This window comes from Denticeps clupeoides, chromosome 11 (assembly GCF_900700375.1).
Source record: "Denticeps clupeoides chromosome 11, fDenClu1.1, whole genome shotgun sequence".
NCBI lineage: Eukaryota > Metazoa > Chordata > Actinopteri > Clupeiformes > Denticipitidae > Denticeps > Denticeps clupeoides.
The window spans coordinates 16818965-16842205 of record NC_041717.1 but is presented as its reverse complement, the minus strand read 5'-3'; the positions used below and the strand labels follow the sequence as shown (position 1 = coordinate 16842205).

The following is a 23241-nucleotide window of genomic DNA, read 5'->3' as shown; positions in this document are numbered from 1 at the left end:
AACAGTTCCTGTACAGTTTTCCGCAGTGTGGCAGGACGCATAATCCAGCTGAGACGTGGTCACTCCCATCGGGAAATGTCACTTCTATGGCCAGGCACCACTGGAATCACGGTAATGCATGGTATTGGCTCGTCAGTGGTTTTGATGTTGAGTCTGTGTTGAACAACCTGTACTGGTAACCTTTTTAACAGAAGGGACTGGACGAAAGATCAGAAGAGGCAAGGAAACTGACGTGAGGTTTTATCAACCATGAAGCAATATACACTCGCCGCACTCAAAGGGATTTAATGTTCACAAGAGCATGTTGTGTAAAACCGGGCTCCAGGTCCCAAACACACATCACATTTCAGTTCATTTACAGCTGCTCACTTTGTACAAATCACGGCTCCACTCAAAAGCCCAGAAAATTAATTTAATCCGTCGCTTGCGGGGTCCACAATATTTACACGGACACCTTTCAAGTACTCTGTGTCTACAGCATCGGTGTAGCATCTTTACAAATGAAAGGGATCATTCACAGAAACCCCGTTAAACATCTTGATGCTCCTCCACCCGTGAATGGAAAATCAACAGAAGAAGAAATTAAATATTTATTTCTTATATATTTCTCCTTCTGCTGTTTTTTTCCATTCACACCTAGGTGACACACTGCTGTTGTTTTCCATTCACACACACACACACACACACACACACACGCACATACAATACAGAAAAAGAATGATTTCATTAGAAATATATAAAAACTCAAGGCAGAGCTGAAATCAGAGTCTGTGCTCGGGGATAAAGTATGGTGACCAACAGAGGTGCCCCTAAAAGCCCCCGTGGGGCGGAAGGTCATGGGCCCTATGTCAGACTGGTCGAGGAACGGAGGTCAAAGGGTAATTCTACACCAACATGATGATGCAGTTTCTATTTGACAGGATGGTTGTGGGGACATATATGCGGAATGTATGGGAAAATTTAATTAAACAATTAATGAGCTGTTAAAATTCAATCATATATGTATGCAGTCTACTTTGCCCTCACTTTTACTTTTGTATTTTCATGTGTCACAGCTCTCCCCTCTGAATTTGATCATTGGAATTTCATACTACAGGTGCACATAATAAAAAGTAGAGTAGTGGAAGAGCAGCCAGTGAGTGAGCAGCTCCAGGAGGCCAGGAGACGGTGCTTTATCCATGAATAGGTGACTGAAAGAAAGTCCAGAACTTGAGGAAGAAGGTGCTTCCATGTCATTGGAAAAAAACTGCTTTTTGTTCACATGCAGTGTAGATAACGGTAAAAAAAAGTTTAAAATCAAAAGAGCAAAGAAATGAACCACTGGGAAAATAAAATTATGAACGATGGCACAAAGCTTTAGAATTTCATTTTCCACACAGATATTCATGAATGATGTAAAAACCTAAAAATGACCAGAAAAAGACATGGTTCCTACTCTTAAGACACTTCAGAGAATTTTTTTTTCTTGAGTTTTGGTAATAAATATGAATCACGGTCTACCCTGTCTTTGTGTTTGGACGTTTGCTCTGAACCCCTTTCAAAATATGTCAGTTTATCATAAAAATTGTACAAAAAGTCCATGGTCTTATGTATTCACATATAGGCCAATTAAATCTGGGCTTGGAATTGACGGTGGCGGTGGTCACACAGACGTCCTGGGCTTTCTGATGACCAGCTGCACCGGACCCTCGGACACCGTCTTTATGATATTCCAGGCATCGTAGTGCATGAGACCCTGCAGGGAGCGCCCGTTGATGGCCAGCACTTCGTCTCCAACGTCAATGACCCCGGAGAGCTCGGCTGCGCCCCCTGAGGTGAGGAGGAAAGTTTGGGTTGAGTTAGAGACAGTGTCAACAGCAACAACTGCATCGCACAACAGTTGCGCTAGGGGTTAACTCGCTGTGCCCCTGTCTCCAGGGGAACTGTCCCTGGAGACAGCGGCAGTTCCCTGTCCCTGATTGTAAGTGATTGAAAAATGGCGTAAATGTAAACGACGTCCTGCTTATGATAATACGGAATGTGGATTTGTGCTGCAGGTGAATGGCTCCCTCTAGTGGAGAAGAACTTGCCTGCGGTCTGATTTAATTTGGAGTCTGTAGAACATGTTTAAATATGGATTCATGTGTAAAACTTAAATAATCATGTTTAAGGAGGCCATAATTAAGGAAACAGACAACTGATTGTTTTACCTTTAAACATCCGTTTGATATTAAGTGGTCTGTCCCCGTAGGCAGAGGCTTTGCCCCCGTCCAGGCTGAAGCCCAGGCCAGCAGAAGTCTTCTGCAGTTGCACACTGAGTTCCCCATTGGGACCTACAGCTACAGCTGAAATATACAGGAGAGAGAGCAACAGCCCCAATATGACAAAGCAGAGGAAGAGGTTCAAGTGGAAAGCAAACCACATAGTATGTAGACCGCACACCACAGCACACATGGGATAAAAAAAACTGCAGGCCTTTCTCAGGTTGGTGGTAGCCTACTGGGCAAGACACTCGCTATCAACAAGATGAACTCAAAGTCACAGGTTCAAACCCCACTGAGTGTCTCCAGGGGGACTGTCCCTGTAACTACTGGTTGTAAGTCGCTCTGGATAAGGTAATTATTGATCATTTTGGCATGGGTGTCTATGAAGTACCTGTTCCTGTCTCTCTGCCATTATGTGCAGCACAGTGTGCAGGCTGGGCCATCAGCTCATGTTTGGGGGATGGTGGGTTGTTGTCCTTCGTCCTCTGGATGACCAACAGAGTTTGCTTGGCCTGCCGAGTTTGATAGAGGCAGGTCAGAGCCTCTCCATGGGTCAGTCCTCTCAGGCTGGTCCCATTTATGGATAAAATTGCATCTCCACGTTGAATGGTGCCTTCCAGGCCAGCAACGCCCCGGGTAAAAACCCTATGGACCTGTCGAAACAGGGCAGAGAGTGAAAGCATTCAGTGCCAGGTCCATGTAATTCCAATGATTTACAGTTTCACAGTTTACACTGTTATTAAAATAACCACAGATGTGAGAATTACACATCATGCACATTTATGACACTGAAAATCTCTCGGCTTACAGTGACTGACTTCTGTTCCAGATCCACACCTCCAGCGACACTGAAGCCCAGCCCTGAGCCCTCCTCCTTCATTAGCACCACAAAGAAGACACCATCGCTCGTCTAAAGAGACAGAACATTCCCTCTCAAAAAAGAACCATCACACACCACACACTCATATTTTAAATCTAAAAACTCTCAACAGTACACCTTGTTAATAAATATTGTTGGCATGATGATAAAATCCCCATTGTATGTAAATAATTGAAATGTTGCTTTAAACCAGTGGTTCTCAACCTGCGGCCCGTTACAAATGCAAATGCGGCCCGCGATGCTGACCACGTAAAATAAATAAATAAATAAATAAATGTTAAATAAATAAAATTATAATAAATGGTTTTACAATTCATTTTTAAAAATGCATTAAACAAATAAATGTATTAAACAAACTTTGAACAATAATTTTGTCACATAAAATCATTTTGGTGATCATGTTTTCATATATGCGCAGAACTGACGCAACTATGAACTGATGCAATTACACCGCTAACGCACACACGCGCTCTGACAGATTTAAAACAATCATCAACTTACGATCAAAATGGATCAATTTGTTATTAGAGGAGAAAAAAAGATGTGAGGAAAATACTAATGAAGGAACACATGCAAACAAAAAGAGTCGTTGCATTCCATATTTGGATCCACATATTCTGCAGTGACGCGCATCAAGTCACGTTTCCGTGCGCGTCTTACAGACTACAACTTACAGTCACAACTTCATTGTGCTGTTACTCCTTTTGAGCCGAATTTCACCAAATTGGTCGACTCCCGACAACATCAGATGTCCCATTAATGGTAAGTAGAATTATACTCTCTAATGATAATAATACATCTAATTGTAATAATTTTAGATGCATAATATTTGGTTATTGAGCGTTGATGACGTCATATGTAAATAATATGCGGCCCGTGAGACTTGAACTTGGACATCGTGCGGCCCACTGCAAAAAAAGGTTGAGAACCACTGCCTTAAATGCTACCTCCTCTAAAGCACATGCACTCTTGTTGAGTAGGATAAATAAGATGCACTTGAAGCTTCAAAGAATGGGACAAATGAAAGCTTTTGATCATCGCTGCCATTAAAACAAATGATTAAAGATGAAAGGACAAAGCAAAACAGTGCAGATCGCCTGCGAGGCTCCAGGCCTCCTCTCGGGACTGAAGTGGCTCTAAACTGAGATTGAGCGGAGAGTAGAGCGACTCCATTACCTCGGCGTGTGTGCACATCTGCTTGACCAGATTCTCCGCGTCCACTTTAGCCCCGACGCCACAGAGGACGTCCTGCAACTTCCTCAGTCCCTCAGGAGCAGCAGACAGGTCATCCAGACTGCCCAGAACACATGAACATGGGGTCACCGCTACAGTACTGGCCTGGGCAATGATGGGACATGCTTATGCTACTCACTTCATGGTCCAGCTGGTCAGTCCTGGCGTCTTGCCATTGGTCTGGGCCTGTAACTGGTCCTCGGTGCATCTAGCTGGACAAGAGCTGCTTTCAATCGGCCTGGTGGAGACGAGTTCCTCGGGGGGCCCCGCTGAGGGGTCTGTGGGCTTTTGGGGCCAGATCTCAAGTTCAGTTTTAAAGATGACGTTTCCTGGGTCACTAGAGAAACCCTCGGAGCAGAGCTTGTCGAGTTCAGGCATGCTCAATGCCCGGAGCTCCCGGAGCCTGGACCGGGACATGCCACCCCGTGAGTTCCGGTGCCTCAGCACGGGAGGCGTGTGGGGGGCGCGTTCAGTCTGCGGCTGTGAAGACCCGTTCATGGACTTCTGCTCAAGGGTGGCGCCTTCACAACACTCGGCATTAGGGACCTCCGGGTCGGTACCCGCCTTCTGCGTCTGCGGTGACGAATGGGGCGTGTTCAGACTGTCGACGCACGAGCTGAAGCTCCTCCTCAGCGAGTGGCTGTCGAAGGTGCCGGAACTGACGGGGCCCAGATAGCCCGACAGCCTGCGGTTGAGCGGGGGCTTGGAGCCAACGGCGTAGGACTGGATGTCGATGCACCGCACCACCGGCCGGTCAAAGCTGGCAAGGTTCTCGAAGGACTTGATCCTCTGTCGAACAGAGAATGGGTTGGGGTCCGAGACCCTGCTGGCATCTGTCAAGTAGCTCCTTCGCTCCACTGCTCTGAGGTACAACTTGGATTTGCTGCCGTCGAGGTGGTCCGCTGCATCCACAGTGCTGGAGTTTCTGTGAACGGGCCCGTTGCTGGTGGAGGAACAGGATTTATCAGTCAGTTCGTTAACGCCGAGCGTGGGATTTAATGAGTTACAATCAGGATGCACCTGATCTAAGGAGTTCTGCGGATTTTCAGACTTTAGATCGGTGAGAACGTTCAGCTGCTCGTGGGCAGTCACGGTCTCTTTGCGTGCCAAGACGGGCGTGGACGATGAAGATGAGGATGAAGACGAGAGTCGCACCTCGATGAAAGTCCTTTGCACGGTGGTGGTGGTGGACGGCTCGGTTTTTTCCTTTACTTTTGAAACAGCCGTAGTGACTGGTTTCGAGTACTTCGCAGTGTTTTCAGCACAGGTTGACCGTGACGCGTTAGAGGTGGCCCTCTCCTGAGCCCGGTCCCCCGGTTTCCCTGAAGTCACCCCACTTTTCCCCACGGACCTGCAGGGCTTCGGGCTGGGGGCTGAAGTTGCCTTCCTGGCCTGCAGTTTGGGGGACTGGACAGGGGAGCTGGTGGTTTTCCTTGGCACCGCACCATCACCTCGGCCAGGTTTGCTGGTTGCCTGCTCCGGAGCTTTGCTTTTTATTGTCAGCCCTTTCAGCCTGGGCGCACTGCTCTGAGACTTCTGACTCTGGCCTTTGGACTTGCTGGTTGACAGGAGGACTTGGACAGAGGTACCATTTACACCTTTCAGGTCCGTAGTTGTGAGAGGCTGTGAGAGGGGTCTATTCTGGTCCAGGACCCTCCGACCTCCATCTTCTACCCTGGCTCTGGATCTAGCACTGCTGTCATTCGAAGGGCACGATGATACACTTGCTGGGAACGGTCCTAATTGGGCGGAGGTAACTGGTTCCACAGCAAGGGACTTTTGTACAGTACCCTGATTTAATGGAGTGATGTCAGTCTCCTCTTTAGTAGGTCCTACTACGTTACTGTGCTCACTGACTGCCGCCCCCCCTGAGGATGGAAGACACAGTGCCCTGTGGGATTCTGGGAGGGCTGGCGTTTGGTTAGAGGTCTTATCACAGCTCCTGTCCAACGCTGGAGATTGGATCTCATCAGCAGGCTGAGCTGCTTCCCTGCTCTGGTCGTCTGTCACCGCGGGAGAACCACAGAGGGGGGCATATTTTAACCGGCTGTGCTCTCTCAGGCCCTGGCTGCTGTAGCAGAACTCCACCTCCTCCTCCGAATCGCCACTTTCGGCGCTCGCTACCAGAGTGCATTTATCGGTGGTGGAGTCACTTTCCGAGTCACTGTCATCCACCACATCGTACATGTGCTTGGCGGCAGTGCTCAGCTGCCCCTCGTGGGCCGAGTCGTCTGTCAGGCCGCTGTAGTTCCTGGAGTAGCTGTTTAAGAACATTTTGCCCACCGGCTGCAGGCAGCCTTTGTTACCGGAGTCCAGCATAGAGAAGTGTGACAGGCCCGGACCTGAGCTGCTGTCAGCTTCCCATGGGTTGCCCCTGTCCAAGGGGGTCGCTGTGCAGTCGCTGTGCTGAGTTTGGATGGTGGATGAGAGTTTGACACATGACTCATTAGAGGAGAGTTCGGTTATGACATCATCAATGTTGGTAACGGGCACATCGCTGTGGTGTGTGTGGGGTTGCCTTGAACGATTCTCGCAAAGGTCACTTCCTGGCCGAGTAGCCTTTTTTCTCTCCGCAATGTCGCTCTCGTGTAAAGAAATTCTAGAAGGGTCTGTTCTGGAAAGTTCATCACAACTCGATGACATCATCAGACTAGAAAGTCGATCTACAGCTGTTATGGAGGGAAACCAATGAAATGTTTTAATATGTTCTGTTCTTTCACTGAATTCCCACAGCTGCTAAGAGACCCTTTTACAAACAGAATTATTTAGCCTGCATTTCATGAAATTGCATTATTATCAATCAGCAACAATTAAGTATGGACAGGCAGAAGGCAAGAGCCAACACATTGCCTCTGTTTTATAAATCAACATTCCTCTGGAAACTCATTCCCACTGACCTCTTTCCATTATCCCAAAAATACCTTCAAGCTCCTGGCTCAAATTACACATTTCTGACATCCAAACTTGAGCGCAAGTATCTGCAGGTGAAACCCTGGGTCTGCCTTTTACATCTGCCTTTACAAATGCATGTGCTGTTCCATTGGATAAAAATTTATCTGTGGCTTTGATTGTGTGTCAGATTTTGACCTTCAAAATGATTTTGATGGTAAATCGACTTGTGACACACGTGCAAGAAACAACTAAAGACTTAAATGTTATTTAACTCTATAAGGCATCACCGTATTTCCAGCTTGCTCAGAGTTCTCAGTATGAATGAGTAATGCATAGGCTGCCATGAGTCCATTTAGGTCTATTGTTGGTAGATAAAACCAAAAAGCCCTGTTCTAACTTCTACTGCCTGCAAGACTACCCATGTTATGCTGCATATCTCAATCCCATATTCTGTGTCATTACGGGCAAAAGTCATCTAACCTCAGTCACATGTCTGGCTTAAACCTTTTATGCATGGCAGCAAATGCACGGAATGCTGTTCATCATTGGTGGAGCTCAAAGCGAAATTTTAATTTATGACACAGGAGCAACAATAAAAAAAAAACAGACTTGAACATGACTTATTTCCACACAGTGAAAGTGACGACATGACAGAAGGTGCTTCAGTTTCATACATATACCATGCACTTGTAGAGGATGGACAACGTATGTATACCTGTATACATACATGCATGCAGGGACAGATTTGTAAAACTAGCACATCCTTCTACTCCTATTGCATTGGGGTTTTGCTGTGAGTAGTTTGTTCAAGAGCACTCAGGTGTAATGTACCAGGATAATGGTTAAAAGAAATACTGTGCATTTCACATGATCCTGTAAAACTTTTGCACTGCCTCTCTCAGCAGGCCAATAAAAGCTCAGGAAAACATTTCACGGCGAAGCAGAAAGCTGAACTTTGCCTCGAAGTTTGCAATCAGCCAACACATCCCGCAGAAACACAAATAAGATTTCCTCAAGTAAGATTTGGCTCAAGGAACATGAACACACTCGGCAGTGCACGGTCAGATCCTACTCACAGCAACATCACCAAGCCAACTGTCATCTATGCATCTAGAGCGAAACTAGTGCGCATAGGAACCACAGGCCTACGCGTGGCTCTACACAACTACTCTCTATTGTAGTAAGTGAATCAATAGTCACCATGGATACAAAGCCAGTTGTTTGTAATTCCTTTTGAGGTGGAGAAGGGCACTGGAAGCAAGGGAAAGCCTGCTGTGCTCCTACGTCTTTAGGCAGCATGAGGAAAGACATACTGGCGTCTTAATCACAACCAGAGGGTGGTGCTGCACACAGAAACCAGGAGCTGCTGCTGTGTTAGGCTTGGTGTGGACAGTTGTCGGAATGATGGAGGAGGATTTTGTTGGGGGCTGGAAAATGAGTCTAAGGACACTGGGTGGTGAGTAGAAGATTCACAACTAAGCCCACACAACCAAGGAGTTTTGAGGTTCTCCTCAAATGTTAGAAAACTGTGAAAATACTATACTGCTCTGGGGAACATTCTAGATTTGTACAGTTTAGTTTTGATACGTGAACATTGGAATCAACCCTACATGGGCAGGAAAAGAAAGTCCATCTGTGCATCCCACCACACAGCTCACCTGAAACTGGCCTCTTGATCTCCAAAGTCAGGGTGACGGGCAGGTTGTGCATCAGCTCGCAGATTTCCTGGTAGGAAGACGAACAGACTGGCATGTCCCCGATTGTCACGATCTCATCGCCGACATTCATCTTTCCTCTGGACTCCTTTTTGGACAGCAGGACAGAAGATGGTTTGTTTATGAAACCTACTTTGCAATGGTAGCCCAATGCAGAAGGAATCTCCAGGTTATGATGCCTTGCAATAACATATACTACGATTTTTTAATTGAAAACATATTTTTGAAAAAGATTAAAAGCAAAGAGACGCACCCTCTCAGCGGCACCCCCTGGCCTCAGGCCGGTGATGATGACTTTAAGCGGGGAGGATTTAATCTCCAGGTCAAGGCCAAAGGACTCACTCTCGGTACGATTTAGCACTACAGTTTCGATGGTGCAGATCCCCGCAAGCTCACTAGACTCCCCCCGCCGGCAGTGGGCGGGGCCGCGGCACGTGGGTCGCGTCGCACTAGGCTGCGCCGATGAGGGATCTTCAGGTTTGGTCCGTTGTGAGGTGCTGGGGCAATCGATGCTCATCATGCTCTTGACCCGTGTCACAGCCTTGTGCTCCAGCTTCGGTGAGCGTTTGGGCTCCGCTGGCCCGTCCCGCTGTGTGTCTTTCCTCAGACCTAATGCAGTTGTCCCTCCCCCACCTCCCGTCCCTCCTCCAGCCATGCTGGCTGCGCCATCTTCAAAGCTGCAAAAGGGCGTGAAGGGAGACTGGACCGTCTGGACCGTCTGGACCTCAGCTGGACTGTGACCGTCGTCTGATTCGACAGAGCTGCCATAGATGGGCGTGGCACCGCTGTCACTGCTAACATGGCGCTGGAACTGTCCCCCGTCTTGACTGTCCTCGTCCACTTCCACAGAAGACGTGGCAATGACTATACCTGAGTCATCCTCCTGGAACCGGGCGGAGTCTGACACGCCCCTGTTGTGCCTTGGCCTCTGGCAGAGTGAAGCCCTCAGGACGTCAGCATCAGGGTCATTTTCATCATCACTGGGATCATCGTCATAACAAATGACACGCCGCTGACGGAGGAGCGGACTGCGGACCGAGGTGGGACTGCTGTTGACGCTCGTCTGGCGCGACACCTCAGAACATCGACCCACCGCTCGACCTCCGTCCTCTCCAACACACGAGCTGTCCTTATATGGCCCTGAAGAGGAAATGAGTGTGCATGACTTTAAATGACTTGTTATGTTATGTTCCATGATAAAATTGCTCATTTCTAAGCAATATCATACAGCTAGTCACATGACACTGGGAATACACACAGTACAGGCCAAAAGTTTGGACACACCTTCTCATTCAATGTGTTTTCTTTATTTTCATGATTATTTACATTGGTAGATTCTCACTGAAGGCATCAAAACTATGAATGAACACATGTGGAGTTATGTACTTAACAAAAAGTGGAGACCTGGTCTCCACAGTCACCGGACCTGAACCCAATCCAGATGGTTTGGGGTGAGCTGGACTGCAGAGTGAAGGCAAAGGGGCCAAGAAGTGCTAAACACTTCTGGGAACTCCTTCAAGACTGTAGGAAAAGCATTTCAGGTGACGACCTCTTGAAGCTCATCGAGAGAATGTCAAGAGTGTGCAAAGCAGTAATCAGAGCAAAGAAACTAGAATATAAAACATGTTTTCAGATATTTCACCTTTTTTTGTTAAGTACATAACTCCACATGTGTTCATTCATAGTTTTGATGCTTTCAGTGAGAATCTACTAATGTAGATCATGTGGGTCATGAAAATAAAGAAAATGAGAAGGTGTGTCCAAACATTTGGCCTGTACTGTATATGTATTTCATTAGGAATGGGATTAATGACATGACACCCAAATGATTTGAAAAAGGATCATTTTAATACATGGATGAAATAATAGTCTATATTTTAGATGTCTTATGCTTTTAATGGATTCAGCAATTTTACGGTGATGTAGATGAACATGAAAAATACCCAGAGTAATGAATGCATAATAAATAATTCAAAGCTTTTGAGAGTTACCAAGTGCTGGGACTCCGGACTCATCCAGCGAGGTGTTGCAGCTGCGCAGGTGAAGCGTATCGTCGTCGCTGGAGCCCAGCGCCATGGTTTCGGAAAGCGAGGAGTTGCTGGGAGCGCTGTGGGAGAAATACTGCGAGAGCTCCGCTTCCGAGCTCACTGATCCCTGCTGCAGGGAGAACAAACAGACGCGTGTTACAGTCTGTAAGGGACACTGTCCAGATTTAAAAAGAAATCATTGAATATCGAGTGATCTGAATAAAAGCTTGAGTGTTCACCCTGCTGGCTGGCTCCAGGAACCTCTTCATCGTCCAGCTGAGTGTGGAATTGCCGTCGACCAGCCGGGCTCTGACCGAGGGAGAGGGGCTCTTTGATGGCAGACCTGAACACATAAAAAGCCCAAACCCTGTTTATGGATGTCAGATTTAATCACAATTGGACGTGCCGCTGTACAGATCAACACACAGTACAAACCAAGTGTGTGTGAGGAGTGGCTCTCCTTGCTCAGACTGTCTCGGTGCATGGAGCGAGTTATCACCTCATCCATTTCCTGCTCTGACACCTACAGATAGAAAAAAGACTCTATAACCACTGAACACACACAAATCTAAAACCACGCTATAATAAACCGGGGTTTTATTCCAGCAGCCACCAGATGGCGATAGTGAGTCAAAATGAGCCACAATCCCCAGTTATCCAGCAGCCCAGGAAATATCTCTGTGATCCTCTGTTCCAGACAGAATAAAAATTTCAGGATGGATTTAAGTCAGAGCCCTGTATGAACAATAATTAAGTGATGGCTCAGCTATTGTGCCCAGGGAGAGGATTTCATTAAAAAGAGCTGACATCATAATCACACAACTGACAAGCAGCCGCTGACGCCGTGCTCATCAGATTTAACATTCCAGCTTTCATTCTGCACCTTGGTGTATTTTCATATATGTGGGTGTCCTGGCACGTCCAGCCTTGCCTGATGGCTGTCAAGAGAAATGGCAGCGGTTCTGCTCGGTATGAGGTGTAGCGGATCATCTCACAAGCCCATGGGGTGCAATGGGGATCCCAGGGCCACACGGATGGAAGCTTTCAGAAGGTTGTAATAAACGCGTGTTAATCTGCCATAGTTCAGATGCAGATGAGGCGAACGAAGGACACTGACAGAGTTCTGCTTCCTGTCAGCCAAAGTACCAAAGTGCCGAGATATTTCAGCATTCCGAGACAGCCCCAAAATCTCAGGCTGAAATAACCATGAAACACAAACATTTTCCAGTTTATGGTGCCAAGACCTCAAGCATTTTAAATATCTAATGTTGAATTTATGCAACACTATTTATATCTGCACTCTAGCTCTCCCAGCCTCCGAGAAAACGAAGAACCTGAAGACAGGTTCTTTCTCACTCTAGTTGGCTAGCTGATAATTCTAGATAATAAGTTGGGGGACGTGATAGAGTTTTCCAGATACATGTCTTGGGAAAAGAGGACACCTGGTCTGGTGGTGCCAGCAAAGATTCACATCCCTAGAGTTTTTCCAGTGCACAGTATTCTAGCACAGTGCATGCAAAAAGAGTTTTTAAGTGAAGTGGTTGTGACATGTGATACACAGCTGCACAGCACACGGTGCACACAGTGAAATTTATCCTCTGCATTTAACCATCACCCTGAGTGAGCAGTGGGCAGCCATGACAGGCGCCCGGGGAGCAGTGTGTGGGGACGGTGCTTTGCTCAGTGGCACCTCAGTGGCACCTTGGCGGATCGGGATTTGAACCAGCAACCTTCTGATTACGGGGCCGCTTCCTTAACCGCTAGACCACCACTGCCCCAAAATGTTTCGGGATTTGCAAACTTCCAATTATGGGTCCCCTTTCCTCACCAATGTGTGTGTCCAGCTGAAAAGGAGGGACATCCGGACTGGAAACCAGCTCTTCCTCGCGGAATGCAAGCGGGGCATTCTGGAAAGATGTCTCGATCAAGAGAACCCTAACCTTTCCATCTCTTGCGGTTGAGTCGCTTAACATGCCATATAGAAAGTCGCCCCCATGCCAACAGAAGCCGTAGGAACAAACCTTTACCCCGTGAGGGGTTAGCAACAAAAAGCTGGTCGATCCAGTCCTGTTCACGTACACCCGCAGGGCACGTACAGGGCGGAGCCTGTTGAAGAGAAGGGAGGCGGGTACGAAGCCTGCAGCTCGACTGGAGAGCAGCTGAAAGAATTTTACACTATTGGGACGAATTCCGCATTGGGGCGTGAAGTCACCTTTGCGTCACCCTCAGAAGTGCAGGTCAGATGCACAGAGAGGGCGTGCAGTTCACTCACCCGCTTGGCTGTCACCAACACAAGAGGCAGGGCAGTCTAATAATACACCGGTCTGTCAAAAGGAGGTGCACACACCAGCCTCCAGTACCAGAGGCGGGCTCCAGGGGGGAACCAGGGGCCTCGAGATATGACAAAGACGTCTGACCCCCTTCACATGAGAGGATGACGCCCACGGACGCCATCCCTACACCTAGTCGGCAAGCAGAAATCGCTCCCAAAAACACCTTTATAGTAGAGGAGGCAATTCTCCAATAAGGAGAAAAAAGAACTAGAAAATGAAGAGAGGGGGTGTATGAGCGTGTTAAGATCTGTGTGGTGTTCCCATTTCAGTGTTTACCACATAAAAAAAATGCAAAAAATGAGATTCCTTGACTTTGGCCCATTTTCTGTTAAGAACGTGCAAGACATCATCAACATGGACATATTTAGAATCTGCTGCTGTGTGAATATAATTTTGTGTGTGTGTGTGTGTGTGTGTGTGTCTGTGGCCTTACCTTAGGATTCGGGTGCCTGCTGATGATCAGACTCACAGGTCCTGGACCGCATTCACTAAGGATGGCGTAAGCTTCACTCAGAGCAGCATGTCTCAAACTGACCGAGTCCACCTCCAGTACCTGGTCTCCACGGCTACACACACACACACACACACACACACATGCACAGTAAAGCAGATATGCTCTGAGTTAGAGAAGGACCCCAACTGTGGATTCTGCTGAAACTCTTTTAATGCACACGGCTGGAAAAACTTCACATCGATATACAGCGAGTACACATATTTTTTTCATGTGAAACACACACACACATTTTTTTGTTTAGATATTTGAGAGGTCAGTGATGTACACTGCAGGCCCGCTTTCCCTAGTGGTTCCTAATTTCTGCCTCTCCCTTCCTTAATTACGGCAGACCGTCGGAGTTAAGTGTATGCTTCAAACATCACAGAGCGTAGAGTGTGTAGAATAGTCAGTGCTTATCACAGAAATGTGATTTCATGCTCTTGCTTTAAGCTATTTCTCTGATGCAACATGTCATCAGAAACATGAGGACTGGAAATGTTTTTCTTTTGTCACCTCAGGGGTAAATATCCCTCAGACAATGCCACTCACTGTGACAAAAGCCCCCTACCCGCACGAAACCCGGGTTAGATGAAACATTTTCAGTCCTGCTCCATCTTCCATAGCAGTATCATACAGCAGTAGGTAGTTTAGTAGCTTATACGGCAGTAGGTCTACATGACTGTAGTTAATAGATGCCATGTAAAATGTGCAAAACTGGATATGATGCATGGTCCGTGCTGTAGTGAAAAGCCCGTCCCGCTGCTATTCTTCTTGCGTCGGTCATAGCAGTTTTGCTTCACACATTGCTTCATGCATGTCTACAATATGTAGAAATCCTGATTTAAAAACTGAACAGGAGCAGAACCATCCAAATGATCCAATTTTCATCATTTTCTGTCCATTTGAAGCTAAACCCTTCAGAGTTGGACTCTGTAGCATTATCGTTGTACACAGGTTTGGCAGAAATGCACTAGACAACATTAACTGGTCTCTGGGCTGAGACCGGGCCCAATGTACCTGAGTCTGCCGTCCATCTTGGCCACTGAGCCGGGGGCCAGGCTGTGGATGTAGATCCCTGGAGCAGCGTTCTCCAATGTCAGACAGCAGGCGCCGATGCCAAGGCCCACACCCGGCTCTAAAGGATACACACACATAAACACACACACAAACAGTCGATCAGTACTAATGGCCCTCCGGTCTGCTCATGGTCCTGCTGCCACGATGGCATTCACAGTTTAGCATGGTGCTGCATTTTTCTTTTTTTTTTTGGCATGGTGAATCTTGTGAATCATCCAGACCATAATTAACTGTCAATTTCTAACAATGTCCATTGAGGTTTAACTGTTTCAAGTCATAATTAGCGGTAATTCTGTCATCAGCGCTGGGCAACCACAAAAAAAGTCCATGTCAGCACTCTAAAGAGGAAGGGCTGTGTTACGTGAGCAGAGGTGGAAAAGTCTGGGCGTTTCACCAGTGCACTGAGCCAGCAAATTTCACTAATTAGCCCAAACCCTTCTCCCCCTTAACTGAAGTAATTAACACATGCTGACAACCCCTTTCAACCATAAGATATACCAAACATGGAAAAAATAAACCTCATAAGCATATAAAGCATTCTGCAAAATATACAATGTTGAGAAATCAGGTATTGTTAACAATGTTCACAGATTCATTTACAGCATTTACAGCAACTTACAGTCAGTAGTTACAGGGGACAGTCCCCCTGGAGCAACTTAGGGTTAAGTGTCTTGCTCAGGGACACAATGGTAGTAAGTGGGATTCGAACCTACCCACTAGGCTACTACCACCCTAGGTTCAGAGCATATGAAAGATTTTCTGAATCTATTAAATAGAAGCAACTCAGTATTTAATGTCATATAAGGAAGGACCACTAGATAGCGCTGTCTGGTTATGAACATGTAAATAAATCATGAGGAAATCGAGTCAACGTTCAATTCCTTTAGATTGTGCTCTCTTAAAAGCCGTAAAGGATTACTGACAACATTTTTGGCTCACTGTGCACTTTTCTTTACACATCCCACAGGTTCTTACAAAATGGTTCACCCCAGGGGCCTTAATGCATATAACTACAAGCTATAAGTGCTCCATGTTTCAGTAGACTCTGATCGCGCTGTGCTCCTGTAGGAGAGTAGAGGGATTGTGTTGTGTGGCCTTGAATTCTAAGTGAGAGGAAAATGGGACGTATTTGGGATTGGGTATTTGGGAGAGGGTGCCCAGGACTCTTCGACCGGGTGCTGACCTTTATTGAGCGTGACCTCCATGATGATGCGGTCTTTGGGCCCGGGGCCTCTGCGTGAGTCGTTGTCATCGAAGGCGGCGGGCAGAGGGGTGCCAGCGCTGGTGTTAGAGTTGGGAGAACTAGAGCGACTCATTAGTGTGGGGGTGGGGCAGGGCGTCAGGCTGGGGCTCCGGAGACGGGTCCGAACCGTCAGCGTCACCACTCCCTTCTTCAGCTGCTGTACAAACCAAATACACGGGTTTGTGAGTCTGCAGCCTGGTTTTTACCGCCCTCCAGGGGAACAAATGGATCATGGACAGAGTTGGGTTTTAAGATTAATTGGTACATTGGCACATTCTGGTGCAAGTGAAACAAGGACATGGGAACATGATTATCTGCATCTAGCTGCAAGAAAAAACTATGAAAACCGAACTGAAGTATGGTGCGGTTAGAAACACACACACACATCACCTTAAATGTCTGAATGGCCTGCTGGTGAGTGAGTCCTTGGAGGGACTCCCCATTCACTTCCAGTATTTCATCACCTGAGTGAGAGAAGAGAGAAATAACAAGATGTCAAGGTAACATTTTGAAAAGGAAAGCAAAAAAAGTAAATGTTGTGCTGGCATCTGTGTGCTTACCTTGTACATTGTATAAAATTAGGTTAACTGTATATAACACGTTAACCTAATTTTTGTGTTGTGTGCTGTTGTGTGCATGGCGTTGAATACATATGTCCAACATAAAGTGTTTTACATTTACATTTACAGCATTTATCCAGAGAGACTTACAATCAGTAGTTACAGGGACAGTCCCTCTGAAGCAACTTAGGGTTAAGTGTCTTGCTCAGGGACAAAATGGTAGTAAGTGGGGTTTGAACCTGGGTCTTCTGGTTCGTAGGCGAGTGTGTTAATTACTAGGCTACTACCACCCACTTTTAATCAATAAAGTGTGCACTGTGTGTAAACTGAGAAGAGATGCACATAAGATGCATCTCACCTTCTTTGAGTCGTCCGTCTGCAGCTGCAGCTCCATTGGGGAAAATGGTTTTGACAAAGATTCCCATCCGGCCACGGGCGGAGTCCTGTCCTCCAACAATGCTGAATCCCAGACCCTGTAAAGGACAGAGCAGTTATAATATATAACCTAACACACATGGCTGTATTTCACTCTAAAGTCAAATTTCCCAATTTGCCAGCAGCCAATGCCCACCTTGCCCTGCCCTTTCATCAGCACAATATTAGAGATAATGGAGGGCTGTGCCAGTCGCCATGGAGACTCCACTTGAACAGTGCTCAGGGAGCGTGCTGATTTCTTCACTATTTGATATTCCTGTGGAAAGTCAGAGGACGGAGAGTAAGTACGCCATCAGAACATCCAGACCTGCACTTCATTAGTGGTTTGTGGCCGGCGGTCCGCCGGCTCGTAACATAATTCAGGCGGAGACCGAGCGCAGCGGTGACGAGCTGAAACGTGTGCTGATTCTCTCTGGGGTGGGTGTGCACGTCAGTGACGGCTGACGGCTGATGAGTGCAGCGGTTAGCACACCCACCCTGATCATTAAGACGTGAGTGGCGGGAGGAAGGGCGGGCGGCAGCGCTTCTGTTGGGTTATTATCATGCAAATAAACCACAAAGCCACCAAACACACGCTCTGCCAGAAGACGCAACTCGCTCCCACGTTACTGGCTGTCGCGGTCCCTGTCTGACAGCAGAGGTGCCGATCGGTTACTCTACTACGTTCAGAGGGAACATTCGGGAACATTTGAACTTAGTGTGGTGGTATCCTAGTGGGTAACACACTCACCTGTGAAGACCAGAAGACCCAGGTTCAAATCCCACTTACTACAATTGTGTCCCTGAGCAAGACACTTAACCCTAATTTGCTCCAGGGGGGACTGTCCCTGTAATACTGATTGTAAGTCCCTCTGGATAAGGGCGTCTGGTAAATGCTGTAAATGTAAATTTGACACGGAAAGAGTTTCAAGAACCATCTCGTGAGGCGAGATGGAAGGTGGGGAGGTGCAAATTTGTAAAATAAACAACTTCCTTTCTTCTGCCGCAGGAGATAAAATAAACTGATGACTGACCTGTCTGACCCCCACAGTGTCCAGCTGGTGAGGTAGCGAGTGTTTCCGTCCTCCCCGGGCGGCCTTTTCCGCAGTGTCACTTCCCGCGTCTCCGTTCTCAACAACCAGCTCGTCGTCCTCGCCCACCGACTCCAGACGACTGCCGCCTCCTGCAATACACCAACACCCTGGGGCATCATCATACCGCCCCCAAAATACGTGACAATGCTATTTCATGACTATGGCCTAGAGGGACGTGGCCTCTCTGACCTTGTGAACGGCTCCGGACCTTCATGGGCAAGGGGCTGCGGCAGCAGCCTTTAGGCACGTCGACACGTCCGCGGTCCTCCGTCTTATCCATCTCCACAAACTGAAGGAGAGTAAAAGTGAACATTTTTGTCATTGCGATACACAGCAAGCACAGCACACGGTGGCACAATGTAATGTGTCCTCTGCTTTTAACCATCACCCTTGGTGAGCAGTGGGCAGCCATTAAAGGGCCCCTCTGAGCAGCGTGTGGGGATAGTACGTTGCTCAAGGGGACCTCAGTGGCACCTTGGTGGTTCAGGATTTTAACCCGTAACCTTCCTTACCTGCTAGGCCACCATTGGAATGGTAGTCGGAGCATGAACACACACATATATCACTTTTATCCATATTATTCACATCTCTTACATTTCTAGTTGCTCACGCTGTGAAGGGAAATGAGCTCATTTGTTTAGGGGTGACCGTATTTGAACCTGTGCTCAGCCACTAGATCAGTCAATAACACAATTATTACGTTTTAGATTCAATGTTGAATTACATGTACTATGCCAATCATAGCATCAGTTTTTGAAGAAACCAAAAGTAGCGGAAGAAGTGTTTTAAGTTCATTCTGCATCAGTTTCACATCAAAACAAGAGTATTTGGGACGGAGAATTGTCATGATCCGGACCGGCAGGGGTTACTCCGGATCTGGAGTTTGGACATGTTCGTCCTGTGTAATGTTCCCTGATCGTGTTCACCTGCTGTCTATTTATATAATTGTATAAAACTATCCTGTTCGTGTCTGTTCACCGTCGGGTCATTGTGCGTGTTCATGTTCCCTTGTCTTGAGTAGTTCGTATTAAACCCCTGTCACGTGAAATCGTGCGAATTCGTCCTCCTTCACCGCCATGTCCAGCCCACCCGTGACAAGAATATAACAGTCCAGTATAACCTATCATGGTGCTGGTGAGCAGAATGACTCTTGTAGGGATGTGATCTGTGGAGACGGCTGGCTGGCCCTGTTTCCTGAAACAGAGAGCCTCTCTCACCCTCCTCTCACTATCCAAACACTTGCCGGACGTCTGAGGAATGTAGCGCAGCTCTGTCGGCCAATCCCACGCTGCGGCCGCGGAGGATGAGGGGCAGCGAGGGGAACGTCTTAATTCACGTCCTCCGTCCAGTGTTGGTGGCAGACGTGTACACGTCTCCCTCCGAAAAAAATTCATCAGCTGACCACACTGCGTTCACCCTTCACCCCAGAACCAGTGGAGAGCATCTGCCTCCGACCGTGACCGCACGCCTCAAACCGCCACCTGCTGTCCAATGAAAACAGACTCGACTTTGTTCTGCAGGTTCTGCAGCGCTGCATGTTAAAAAAATTTGGTCCGTTTGGCACAATTTTCGCATGCGGCAAAAAAAAGAGGCGCTAAACAAACAAAAGCAGGGTCGAGGACATGCAGTGACTATTTAACAGTGCGATTTCGGACACACGTGGGTTTAAAACATAAGATGATTTTGCACACAGCTGCCTCTCTGTCAAGTGCTGCATTTTAATTCAGGAAATTTCCACAATTCCTCCATCAGTAATTCTGGATCTACTCTCACGGTGACACCTAGGAATTCTGGCTGTACTTCCAGGAATCTGCAACCCGCAACATCGGAAAGCCTCTGAAAGTAAAAAAGGAAAGAGTTTCTTTTCCAGGCACAGAAATGGTTGCTTCAGAATGTCCCGGGCCCTGGATCAATCTTAAAGGCGCAGCATGCAATTTCTAACATCTGTGCTTCACGTCAAATTCAGCAAATTCCCCTCTTGGTCTGCTGCCTGTCTACATGGTGACAGAACTAAACAGTACGATTCCCGCCAACGAGCAAGAGGGGCGAAGTTTACTTTACTTTACTTGGCAGACGATTTCATCCAAAGCGACTTACAAAGAGACGACACCAGCAATTTCCATTCGGTTTCCATACATTTGGAGTTACAAAACTAAGAGCCCTGATGAGGCCTAACTTGTCAAGAAAAAGCACATTCTCGGGAATTGTTAAGTGCTAGACGATTTTTTTGTGTGAGTGTGTGTGCATTTTAGACTCTTTTGAAATTCTTTTTAAACAAGTGAGTTTTCAAATGTTTCTTAAAGGTGGTGGTAGTCCCGGCTAGGTGGGCAAAACTCATCCAGCCAGGCACAACTATGCAGAACAGATTCGATTGGGATCGAGGGCCCCGTGAAGAGGGAATTTTTAGTCTCATTTTGTTTGCAGATCTGAGAAGGGCGTGCAGGAGTGTAGCTAGCTAGTAGCGTGTTGGTATAAGAGGGTGCACTTCCATTTACAGCCCTGTAGGCAGCATCAAGGATTTAAACTGAGCAGCTACAGGTAGCCAGTGGACAGAGGTCGAAATAGGCGTGACATGGGTGTGTTTTGGATGGTTGAAAATGAGCCGTGCTGCCACATTTTGGACCATCTGGAGTGGTTTTATTGTGACTGGATTTTTTGAGGTTCACTGGCCGCCTTTTTTGGTGTTTGTCATCTTTCTGTCTTGATAATATGTAGATGCAAATTAACAAATGAACGTTTTCTAATCTCCGCCCTTGTGCTCTGCCATGCCCTCAAAAGCTGATTTCCTTGAATAGTGTTATTGTCCTTCAGCCCAATCCGATTTGTGTGTTTCCCTTTTACAGAACCAGGGCTTTGTGAAAGTAGCTGAGAAATTGCCAAGAACACTTGTTTAACGTATTACGTATAATTTTGGGCTTCTGAAGAGAGCACATTTAATTTAAAGAACATAAACATTTTCTATAGCTTGAATAATAGTAAACAAAAAATTTTCATAAAATTAATCTCAAAATTACAGTTTATTTTGGATTGAATTAAAACAGAATGACTAAGTCAACAGCTTGCTGGGGTTAGATTGAGCCAATCGGTGCCTTATTAATATGAGGTGGGTGTGCAAGGGTGGCCCTACAGGGGCTTCTTTTAAATGATGAGGGTACCTTCTGTTCTATAGTATGTCTTTGTGTCTCACCATCTGGCAGGCAAAGCAACCCTGAGTAAAGAACGCGATCATAACGCTCCATAAATTCTTATATATCAGATTTTACTGATTAACCATGCGGCTGATCTTAGTAACAGATTAAAAATGTTTTGGAAAGACATGTGAGTATTACTGAGGTGTGCTGAAGTTTACAATGCCCTGCTGTATTCTTTTGGAGCATACTTTCAGGTTACATTTAAGAGAAGTGTAATAAACTTCTGCTCCTCAGAGGTGGAGCTGGATGCAGGTTCTCTGGGATCCATCAGTTGTTAGAAACTCTTGGCTGTTCATGGAGACACCAACCTCCCAAATACAGCCCCTCCACAGCTGAAGTGGCAGTCACAGCCGAGCTCTCCCTCACACGCCCTGGTCGCGCCACCAACAGGCTACACTCCACGCTAGCGGCCTGCACTTGGGGAGGGGCAGGACGAACATTAACCCATGAGGTGAACCTGTACCAACCTGACCAACCTGCAGCTCAAAATTTAAAAAAATGGAGGCAACTCCGCACACCGTGGTCCCTCTAGCATACAGGTCATAACTGTCAAATCCCTCTCACACACACTATAATAATAAAAATAACAATATTACATTTTATTTATAATGCAGAGGGTTTGAAAGAAAGAGGGTCCGATAACGCATGTGACATGCTGTGCTGGTATGGGAGAGAGGATCTGATTAGGCCTGGTGGTGCATGCAAGTGGATGACGGTGTAAGAAGGCTTTGATGAGTCCAGACTGGCACCAGCCGATATACACAACGTTCCGTTTTGCCCTCGTCTTCCCTCCGTGCGTCCTGCTCCGTTCAGCTCTGGATTGGTAATATAATAAGATGCTGGATTCTTCACACTCAGAAGAACGCTGTCGGCAGTGGTGGAGGGGGCGGGGCAGAACGAGAGGGGGGCTATGTTGACCTACTTTGTTCTTAGCAGAACTTCACCAAGATCCTCTCCTCAATCCTGAACCCTGCCCAACACACTGGCCCAACCCACCCCGCCGCTAACCTGGGTAACAACAGGCTGTTAGGCTCCTCCCACCACACATTAGTCACATGTCTTCTTTAAACATTAACGCAAAGTGTTGTGCATCTTCCAGCAGTGCTCAGTGCTCGCAGGCAATAAATTATTTCTCAGCCACGTCTGCTCCGCTTCCGAATTCCACTGCTGCAAATAGGGCAACCAGCAACCGGCGTCTCCACCTCCCACATGTTCTCAAAACCAGGAGATCAGACAGATCAGTCCAGGTTGAGCAGCTGCTATGGATCGGTTACATAACCCGTCTGGTGTGGATAAATGGCTCGGGAACGTGTAATTCACACAAAAAACTTTTAAACTTTTTTTTTTTTTTACAATAAACAAGCGTAAAACAGAAGCCGGATACTCAATAGCATTTAACCACATTTCATGTTCATGTGTTGCTTTGTGTGTTTGATGTAGTCAAATTGTAAAAATGTATCAAGCATTCTGTCATCATTTGCGCAGAAGAGATAAATACAGCATTTCTCATGGGAGCTGTGTTTTGAGATGGAGACAGGAGATATGCTTGTCTTGGAAGCAGACCTACCGGCTCGTACGTGGACAGGGCAGGGCTGCTGGGCGTCACGTCCTCCCCGTCCGTCTCCACGTTCTCCCTGTTATCGCCGGGGGACGAGGAATCGTCCTGTGAGGAGCACGTACTCACCAAGTCCGGCAGGCTGGTGGAGGGGTACTTGTGGAAATCCACGTCCGACTCGTCCTGGAAGAGGCCAATATGGGGACTGTGAGAGTGCGCATGTCTGTATATTCAGAACCTTTATATGGAAAAGAGCAGCTTCATTTCGAGCTACTAAAGATTTGCTCTTCA

General features: G+C 47.0%; 1 protein-coding gene across 4 annotated transcripts in view; it reads right to left on the bottom strand.

Moving 5' to 3' along the window:
* Positions 1 to 233: 233 nt before the first annotated feature.
* pdzd2 (PDZ domain containing 2) overlaps positions 234 to 23241 on the bottom strand; it is a 64091-nt gene continuing 41083 nt past the window's right edge. For 3 of the 4 annotated variants that reach the window (XM_028995731.1, XM_028995733.1, XM_028995734.1), the window contains 20 exons: positions 22963 to 23133; positions 18394 to 18493; positions 18145 to 18293; positions 17268 to 17387; positions 17055 to 17169; positions 16527 to 16600; positions 16077 to 16293; positions 14834 to 14951; positions 13757 to 13889; positions 11426 to 11513; positions 11230 to 11333; positions 10955 to 11120; positions 9217 to 10103; positions 8907 to 9051; positions 4496 to 7025; positions 4300 to 4417; positions 3052 to 3153; positions 2635 to 2896; positions 2190 to 2324; positions 234 to 1809 (listed from right to left, as the gene is read on the bottom strand). In XM_028995731.1, coding sequence (XP_028851564.1) covers positions 1643 to 1809; positions 2190 to 2324; positions 2635 to 2896; positions 3052 to 3153; positions 4300 to 4417; positions 4496 to 7025; positions 8907 to 9051; positions 9217 to 10103; positions 10955 to 11120; positions 11230 to 11333; positions 11426 to 11513; positions 13757 to 13889; positions 14834 to 14951; positions 16077 to 16293; positions 16527 to 16600; positions 17055 to 17169; positions 17268 to 17387; positions 18145 to 18293; positions 18394 to 18493; positions 22963 to 23133 — 5901 coding nt within the window. In that variant the 3' untranslated portion in view covers positions 234 to 1642. The remainder of the gene's footprint in view (positions 1810 to 2189; positions 2325 to 2634; positions 2897 to 3051; positions 3154 to 4299; positions 4418 to 4495; positions 7026 to 8906; positions 9052 to 9216; positions 10104 to 10954; positions 11121 to 11229; positions 11334 to 11425; positions 11514 to 13756; positions 13890 to 14833; positions 14952 to 16076; positions 16294 to 16526; positions 16601 to 17054; positions 17170 to 17267; positions 17388 to 18144; positions 18294 to 18393; positions 18494 to 22962; positions 23134 to 23241) is intronic. The other variant, XM_028995732.1, reaches the window with a different exon arrangement.